Here is a 10,214-nt window from a genome sequence, read left to right on the forward strand (position 1 = left end):
CCTATAACTGTACCTCATATAAAATTATCCTTCTGTAGATGAGGATGTTGACAAAATCAGGTTAGGGTTAGAATTAGTAACTGATACAATGCTTCGTCAAATGACAATAATACGGACTGTAAAATGAATTTTACGCATTGAAGGATTTGCCGAGGCGAAGGCCTATTCGGCGACAGACTCGATGAAAACCGACTATACTGCATATATGGGTCGTATGGACCAAATGCCACTTATTCCTCACTGCAATGGTGTGAAACTGACACGTGATTGAAATAAAGTATCAACACCATCTCCTTGTGCTGTCATTGCCACGTTTGGCAAACATGTTACTGAAGTATTAACACTGAATATTTTTAAAAAGCAATTAATTATAATGGCAGACGGGTTATCTTGCTTGCAATTTATGCAAAAACAAAATTACAAAGGGAGATATACGTAAATACAGTTTTCACTAAGTTAACTTTTAAATTGCTCTTTAATTCTTCACAAACGAGATAATAGTCGCCTTTTACTAAATCCCTAAGGTAAGTGATTAACAGCAGCTTGAATTGCGAATTGCCGAATTTATGTTTTGAACTTCCCATTTCTTGTAGTCTACATAATTTGAATAGATAATTACTGCATACAACATTCATAAAGCCTAACGTGATGGAAAGCGGATTATGTCGGCGTCGTGAATCTAGAATTCAAATTTCAGCACCGTCTGTCATCTATTACAACATTTTTACCTATTAATACTAAATGAAATGAAAACTGTGTTTAAATGTTTACTTTTTTAATGCACTAATTTATAGCATCACAAGAACCCATCGATGTAGGAACTGAACTGAATCATAATTCGATTTACTTATATAGCAAAACTCCCTCTTTCTCGGTAGGTAGTTGTCGAACGCTTCCGAGCCTTTCTAGAATGTTCTTAAACAAATACGTCATACTTCTCTGAAAGATTACGTCACTTCCGCCTTCGTTCTTTATCGCAGATGACTAACCTTATATGGGGCCTCAATGTCTATGGAACTTTCTAGACTGTTCGCAGTGTTACAAGAATTCTGTCAAAAGCTTTTTACGAGCGAACGCTAGAAAACGCCGGAATAAATAGTGGGTGCACCCAATTGTTAATAAAAGGCTGTTTAAAGAGCAATTTCCTAAAATTCACGAGGATTTGAGAAATCATCCTAAAAATTTTTTTCAATATTATCCGATGAGCAGGATTAGTTTTGATGAATTACTATCACATTATCGGACCAAAATAAGATATCAAAACACTAGAGCTAATTTCGATTATGATTTATGAGTAGCCACTCGGCGAAATGTATAATATGTGCGCCAGAGATACGGTCCTAGTAGCTAAAATTGCTACAAATCGCCAACGTTGGCAACACTGTAAAAGCACGATAAAAAAGTTGCAAGTGGGCGCAGGTTCATAATTGTCCCTACGATTCATTTAAATATGCGACAATTGTTGATATTTAATGTTGGTTTACATTTTGATTAATATAGCATCTCAGCAATTCGAAATGTTCGCTAAACAATAACACGACTATGATTGATCTCACAAGGGAAATACGGACCGGATGAACTTGTGGCACTTTTAATTTCTTAAGGTTTCATTTTTCAAAAAATCAATATGATACGTACGTAAGCCTTTTATACATTTCTTAAATTAATTAACTATCTGCACGTGTTGGACGAAACACCTTTTGTTAGACGTTTCCGTTTTTAGTAGTAATTTCGTCACAAATTTAGTGTCATACCCTAAAACTTTTATTTGAAATAACACTTTCACGAGTCCTGGCAAGCCTTTAAGTTATATTATACGAGAGTTTAGTCTGGGGGCTACTTTCTCCGGCAATAACTTTAACGTGTTAACCTAAATGATTCTGTTTATTTTTCATTAAGGTAGGTAGACAGTTTATATTTATTACTTACAATTACAAGATATTAACGTTTTCTCATTTAATTTCAATAAGTTGCGTTTCAAGACACTGATACAGCAGATAACGCCATGTTAATTAACTAAACAGAGTTCGCAAAAGCAAGATAAAGTAAACTTGATTTTGGATATTTACGAGCATTTTTGAATAATTAAAATCATTAAGCTTCGCGATGGATGTTCATCTGATGTTCATGTGAAGAAAAAATTTCAAAGATTAAAGGTAGGCGCACATAGACCGGCATCGGACGGACATTATTCTCGGATTTTTTAATAGGGTATCGCACATAAGTTATCGGAATCGCCGGAGGAATTCAGTTAGTTTGAAAATGTCTTCGAGCGATGAGGAAGTAGCCTTCGTGTTGGAAGAAGCATAAATTCAAAAAGCAAGACAACATACCTAAACGAGTGTGGGTTCACGACATATGCAGAAGAAGAAATGTTTTCGGGGAATATGCGCATTTATTTCAAGATTTAATGAAAGACGAAAAAAGTTTTTTAATTACTTTAGAATGAAGCGTGGTAAATTTCATTGTTTATTAGAATCTGTAAGAGACGCTATTACTGAAGGAAGGGGTGGGTTTCGCGTCTTGTTCACTAACAACTGAGCTGCAGAAAGAATAAATTAAACAAATATAGCAAACGAGCTCCTGGGTATGGCTATAGCATGTGCAAAACCAAATGTTAAACCTGATGTTAGTTTTGCTTTTATTTAAAGTGTATATGTATCAAATTTCATTTAATTGCTTCCATAAATAAGAAAATTGGCGCTACACATCCTACACAAAACCTAATTTGGAAAATGGCGCTACATTTGCTTTTATTTCAAGTGGCTATGTATCAAATTTCATTTGAATGCCTCCAGAAATAAGAAAGTTGGCACTGCGCATGCGCAAAACGAAATTTTGAAACGGGCGTTAAATTTGGTTTTATTACAAGAGGCTATGTATCAAATTTCATTAAAATTTTTTTCGAATTTTCAAAAACTAATTTCAGATTCGTATTTTCATGTTCAAAAACCCCCAGATACCAAATAAATTTCGTCGAAATCAGAATTTTTTTCGCTCCCCCAAGTAGGGGGCGCCCTTTCGTAGTAGGAATTTTGGAAAAAAATTTTCAAATTCGGATAGGGCATACCAGAAAACCTATTCAGACGTGCCACCCATCTTTGTAACTCTTATGGTTGCTGAGAAAAACATTAAAGAAGAAATTCAAATTTCACCACTTCTTTGGGGGTGACTCCCAAATGAAACATGTTGGACCCTCGGTTTATTTGAAAAAAGTGCTTGTCTTGATCCCCTCTTTTTAAATGCGGTCATGTAACACCCTGTATAAGCAAGGTTAAGATATGTGATATTACTAAATACCTCAATATTATCAATTTATCCATAACAATAACTATCATAAAGCACGTAAATAGCCCAGTCAGAATAGGAAAAATAGAGGAACTCATTCATGTATTATCAGTTCCTTCGGTATTGTGTAACGGACGTTTCCCTAATCAACTACGGCTACTACCGGCTGTGCTAAAGGGGGGGAGGGTAGTGAGAGCGGCTTTGAAGGTCCCATTTTATAGTTTTTTGCTTACAACGTGGAAAAGGTACGCTATAGCGAAAAATTTTGTACATAAAACTGAAAGCTTATTAAATTTGATATAACTTTGAGTGGTAACATAATTATAAAAAAACGCATCGTTTTTATGTTATTGACTATCCAAGGTTGAATATTTTCATATGTGGATTATACATATCACATATGACTAATACCTACATCATGATTTCCTTTGGTTTTGTCCCTCCAAGAAACCTCATCGTAGCTACTACATAAAGGAGAGGTAGTAATTCGCTGTCCGAAAAAGTGAATGTGTCGATGTTGTCTTCTTCATCGCCGTCCTCGAGGACCGGTGGGCCGTTAAAGTACGCACTTTCACATCCACAAGCTGAAGTGCAGTTGATGCCCGTCTTACGACACTCACACTTCGGGCCGCATCCAGTTCTAGTAGTTCAGCGGCAGACGATGGAACTTAGGACATTGGCCGGTGCTGGCGAGCCGCTAGTCTTGATGGGGTGGAGCATTCGATCCTCTCCTCTCACCCAACCCCACCGCTGTTGAGGGTAAATCCCGCTATGCGGATCGAGTTGGCTAGTACGGTCATGTGTATAATCCACATATTTAATTTTGGTGGGTCAAAAACTTAAAAACGGTGGGTTTTTTTAGAAAGTATATGGAATCAAAGTTGTAGCAAATTTAATGAACTTGTATTTATATGAAAAGAATGTCTTTCTAGGACGCACCGTTTTCGAATTGTAAGTAAAAAACTTAAAAATGTGATCATCAAAATCACGGTCTCCTCCCTCACCCCTCTAGCACCCGGTAGTCGGGGGGACTTTATTATATGTTGATCAGGGAACCTTCTTCTACACATTTCCGTAGGAATTAGTAATGCATGATTTAGTTCCCTTATTTGCCATTTTTTGATCTATTCTTACTGGACTAAAAGTCGTAAAACCATCAATAAAGTTTAAACCAAGTATGGCAGCTTACTTCCTACCGCAACGTCGGCGTCGTGGCGCTGTAATTTGCGACCGGTTTTCAATGTCAGTTTCCTGTAATATCTTAGACAAGGAAAGAGAGAAAAACATAGATTGTAGACCGGGATCAGGTGTTCTGGCAATTTTTCCTGGCGGGACTGGCGGGAGGTTTAGCATCCTTGCTGGATACCTAAATGTGTTACCCATAAAATGCATAAATGTTGGCAATCTGTTGTGTGTGTAGGTATATATGTATGTGCTAAACTAAATGATTGAGAATTACAAAAGAGTTTAAGTAGACTTGCCAATTACGTAATTATTAATTATCTAAAATGTTGCTCAGTAGAATTTGTTCATTTGAAATGAAACCCTTCAAAGTGAGTGGTGAGATTTTTTCACGTTGATTGAAGATATTTTCAGTTAGATTGGAACGAGGATTGGAACAAATACGCACATTTTACATATTCAAATGATACAAATCCAAACGTCAAAACTACGTTTATACAATTTGTACAATAGAAAATGCAACGACGCAGTATTACCTACTAAAATCCGCTGTATAAGAAACACTGCAGTACAATAAGTTTTACATCAACAAAAACGTAAGAAATTCGATGGCACGCAACATTTAATTAACTTTGATTAACTAAAACGTTTTTGGTAAATGAATTTTTGTGAAAGGGAAAATTATCTTTCTATGGCTGCTAATGAAAAGGGGCAGTACAATACACTCGAAAATAATACAGTAAAGCGGTAGGCCTAGCTTTCCAGGATGCTTTCCCGAAAAGATTTGTTCACGCCGCGCCGTCAATAATTTGTGCGGTGTGTGCTACTATCACCATTAATCGATTCGTCCCGTACTCTGTTCAAATAGTTCCAATTGCAACATAAAATAAAAAACTTGGTACCTAAAACCATAGAGGAAATACAATTAGGTACTCTATGCTAAAACTAAATATGGTTGGAAGAGACAGCACCTGTTGGAAGCTAAACGTACATTTTTATGTAGTAAAATGTGTATATAGGTATTACGCAAACTTGCAAAAGGTTTCCTAGTCTACAAACGCTATTGCTCAAATTGAGGTAGCGAATAATTTTTAATGGGTAGGTACTTGTGTTATAACGAAACTAACAGGATACAAGTAGATTGCTTTGACACTATTAGAGCACGAGGGTTATAAAGTGAGATTAAAATCGTCCTACCTGGTAGGTTTATGTACCTATTTACTTTAATTTAAAAGGATACATCCTCAAAGATCCGCATTTTGACCCGATAGCCAATAACTGCTGAACTGGATCGAACGCCATCGATGTAGGTTGAAATGGAAAGCCATGCCTAAATGTCTGAAACAATAAAATCTTATTAGCCCCTTTATATAATTTAAATCTCTCAAATGGCGTCGTTCGTGTTAATACAATTAACTAATCTCTATCAAACATCCAATATAATTACGCTAAACATAAATTGTGATTGTTATACCGTTTCTCTCTTCAATTTAAAATTTTATACATGAAGAGTAATTGCCTTATTGCAAATTCTACACGGCAGCTTTATGTGTGTTTGCACACGCTATATGGCGAATAATTAAACATTGCATATTGTAATTCATTTTTATTTCACTACATTTTCTAAGGTTATTTCAGTTACTTTTTAAATCAGAATTTTTCTTACATTTACATACAACTGTTTATTAAAAGCAAATTTCCGTAGCGAACAAATGCGAAGAATTCCAGTTAATTACAATGCCATTTAAAGAAATAAATCCTATTCCACAAGTAGCCTCCTAATTTAAAATTTAATCGTACTAAAACCAGCCAAGTTTGGCTTTTTTCGTGGCCATACGTATTATTATTCGGTTACTTTTTATCTGCATACAGCAAACTCGCTACAGTTAATTAAAAAAGTTTTAGAATTTTTGTTATATGTAATATGGATTTAACTACTACATCAACTTTCCACGCTCAAAAGATTTGAAACTTACACCGGTGCCGACGCGGCGCGGCGCTGGCGGTTAGTTTATTCGTGAAAATATACTATGCGATCAAAAATGAGTTGCTGTCGAGTCGCCTTTGAAATTGTTGTTTACATGGAAAATCGTATTTAACTTGAACTTGCAAAGGTGACTCGACAGCAACTCATTTTTGATCGCCCGTTATTAGAGTTCAAAACCAATACTAGGTACCTACTTACAGGAGACGTTTTTGAGAAAACAAGTTTTTTCTTTTTATTTGGATATAAACAATAGATTAATTTAGGAACATGCTGCTCTTAATGAAAGGTTAAAAGTTACCGACGTGTATTAAATGAAAATGATGAGATGTTCATTGGAGAAGATGTAGTACGAAATGAATGAAATCGGGACGAATTGCGTTTTTCATTTTCTACCTAGTCCAGTCAATTTATCCCGTGTCCTCGTAGAAAAACCTCCAAATTAAATTGCTGTCGATGAAAAAATAACGGAGTTAAAGTAGAAATGAACTGGCTAGGAGCTCGTTAAGAAACGTGTAAACAAATATAACAAACGAGCTCCTGGGTATGGCTATACCAGACGCAAAACCAAAATCTGAATCTAGTGTTAGACTTACTTTTATTCCAAGTGCATATGTGTCAAATTTTATTTAAATACCTTCATAAATAAAAAAGGTTGCAATTTGGTTCATAAATGGTCGAGATGCGAAAAGGACCCTATGAATGTTGACTTAACTGTCGGCATTGCTTTTTATGCAATTCGGTTCACAACTAACGGAGATGTCAAAAAGACCTTCCTTCTTTTTTGACATAGCCCATTCACGAACTCCGATCTACAAATTTGATAAAGAATCCACCTGCAAAATTTCATCGTAATCGGTCCATTCGTTTATGAGTTATCGTGCTAACGGACGGACGGACGGAGGGACAGACACCGCAAAATTATAAACTCGCTAGGAGCTCTTGTAGCACGCACAACTCCTTCGTGACGGAATTTTGTTTTTTCTCCGAGGGGCGAAATTAACCAGCTTTTGCAAGGCGCGCGTCTTCGTGACGTAGTCGACTTTGGGCGTCTAAAAGTTTCTAGACCTCGAATCGCGATTTCTCTTTCTCGTGTCGCCAGTAGAAGCTTGAGCTATAAGAAGTGCCCGAAAAATTGGGTACTATTTTGTGGAGGTTTTTTTAGCGAAATCCATTAAGGTGCCAATTGCAGGTGAACGGGACGTCTAAAGCAGGTACTTCAAAGGAACTGTGGTATCCCCCGTGTCCAACAAGATGTCACTGCGGTGGAGTCAAAACTTCAAAGGCAAATTGCGAGTGAACGGGACGTCGGAAGTGGGTACAAACACAAGGAATGTGATAGCCTTCGAAAACATCTTATTGACGGTGGAGTCAAAACTGGCTAATAGAGTACTGATCTTCCACACAAACATGCCCTCAAGTCCCTTCGATCTCACAGGAGAGCTTTAATAATTTTTTTCTATTTCGGTGTCACAATGATGATTTTGTACAACTGTTTACGGCCGAAAACAGTTGTACAAAGACAGTGATTATAGTCGTTTTTTTTGGTAACTCATCTCTTAAGTTGGCAGTTACTAGTTAGTACAAGTAGGTACTTCGTTGGGTACTTCCATGTTTGAACTTCAAAATGTCAGTCTTACTACGCTGCCAACCTAAAACTTAACGGCATAAAAAGTGTTCCCAACATAAAACATGTTAGTTCTAATGTTCCCTATAGTTTCTGATAATGATTTTTTTAATTAAATTAAAGCACCGAAATAGAAAAAATAGTATGAAAAACGCGTGTTACAATGCTTTATTGTAATACTCCTATCTTGCGGACACTCGTGGCTACGCTTCGCGTCGCCACTCGTGCCACAAGATAGTCGTATTACAATAGGTCGCATTGTAACACTTGCCTTTCAATATACTATTTTGAATAAATTCGACGTCCAAGTTGGCCATGATAAGCTCATTGTGAACACACAAACATTACCTTACAATAATTTGGAAATGTAGTAGCTCAGTTCGGGTAATCTTGGTGGGTTCACAATAATTCAATGTTGCAAAAATCAACATCGACGTGGAATTTAAAAAAAGAGCCGTTTATGTTTATCAGAAGCTGTTTAGTACTAAAGTTGAAACCTCCCAAGAAAAATAGATTGTTGTAAAACATTTCGAAATTTTATCCGTACCACCCAAATTATGGAAAAAATCGACTTTCTAGCTGCATACGGGGTGTTCCAAATAAAAGTAACTATACATGGATTTCGTGGGACGAAAAAACTATGTTAAAAAATTCGTGAATGTCGTTCGATTTTTAAATATTGTGTCTTTGAACAAAATTGAACAAATCAAGTAAATCCATTGGAGCACTGCAAACCTTTGTTTGTTAAAAGTAATATACTGACAATGCCTAGCTGTTACATTCTCGAGTTTACTCTTTGCACGCAGAAATGTTAATAGATGGATTACACATAGTCAAATTCATAAGTATGGAACCAGAAGTAATAACAACGTAACACTTCCACAGAGACGACTTGTAAAATCTCATAAAAGTTATGGCCTTGTTGCTGTTAAACTGTACAATAAGATGCCAGAAGGCATAAGAACTCTCCCTTATATTACATTTAAAAACAAGGTTAAAAAAATGTTAATGAAACATGCTTTTTATTCTGTCCAAGAATTTGAAAAGTTAGATCTAAAACTGTCTTAGTTAGCTTTTGTTTGTATATTTTTTTTTGTATTGACGTGATAAAAAAGACTTTGTATCTTTCATTATTGAATAAACATTATTATTATTATTAATTGAAGAAGCGTCGTCGTATACAAACGTTATAAAATTTACTAGTTGCGTCGCATATACAGGGTGTTATATAATTATGTATGTAAAACAAGTATACATTGTTATTTATTGTTTATCTTGTGCAGATAAAGCAGAAAGAAGGGCAGTAGTTGGTAGAGAACGGTTCCTTTCGTTGAGATCTTTAATTAGAATACAATTAGAGATAAAATCAATTTTAAGAGAGCTATCGAAAAAGTTTCAAATAAAAGTTGCAAGATTAAATGGGATAAATTCAATGGGTGTAGAAACAATTTTTTAAATGGCGGTTTTCGAGATATTAACATCAACTTCCTTATTTTAAATGGATACCATATTGGATTTTTATGTCATTCCATAGACAAAACAATTTCAAAATCAGCGATACTAAACACTTAGTATTGCATTTGGTAATCCACCTCGCATTTTTGCCTCGAACCACCATTTTGAAAAAAAAATTCTACGTCCATTGAATTTATCCCATCGAATCTTGCAACTTTTATTTCAAACTTTTTTCGATAGTTCTCTTTGTTGCTAAAATATTTGATTGTTTTAAAATGGCGATTTTCACTTTTTTTTTCAATTATTTACGAAACAATTTATTTTTGTCAAAATATCGCATCGGAATATCCATCAGCATCAAAAACTACACAACTTTGCCAATTTAACCGAATCTGTAAGTATAATAATAACATTGTATAATAATAACAAAGATAGCCATGCTATCCTACTCAATTTAAGACACCCTGTATACGCTCTAAAAAGCATTATGCGGGTCACTGTAATTGGGCGCATGCCTGTTGATGGCCCTGAACAAGAAAGGGACAATAAATAAATAAAATAAATAATAAATAAGGGATAGCAAAACCAAATTTTGAAAGTGGCGTTTGATTTGCTTTTATTCCATCCAAGTGTCTATGTGTCAAATTTCATTTAAATAGAAAGTTGCCACTGTGCATG

General features: G+C 35.5%; 1 protein-coding gene across 3 annotated transcripts in view; it reads right to left on the reverse strand.

The window, feature by feature from the left end:
- The window catches only part of LOC116166506 (syntaxin-binding protein 5), a 67,171-nt gene extending 61,368 nt beyond the window's left edge, over positions 1–5,803 (reverse strand). For all 3 annotated transcript variants that reach the window (XR_004144328.1, XM_031481477.1, XM_031481476.1), the window contains exon 1: positions 5,711–5,803. Coding sequence is in view for 2 of the 3 variants with exons in the window: in XM_031481477.1 (XP_031337337.1) it covers positions 5,711–5,772 (62 nt within the window). In the remaining variant the exon portion in view is untranslated. The remainder of the gene's footprint in view (positions 1–5,710) is intronic.
- Between the last annotated feature and the right edge of the window lie 4,411 nt (positions 5,804–10,214).

Source organism: Photinus pyralis, unplaced genomic scaffold (assembly GCF_008802855.1).
Source record: "Photinus pyralis isolate 1611_PpyrPB1 unplaced genomic scaffold, Ppyr1.3 Ppyr1.4_LG3b, whole genome shotgun sequence".
Classification (NCBI taxonomy): Eukaryota; Metazoa; Arthropoda; class Insecta; order Coleoptera; family Lampyridae; genus Photinus; species Photinus pyralis.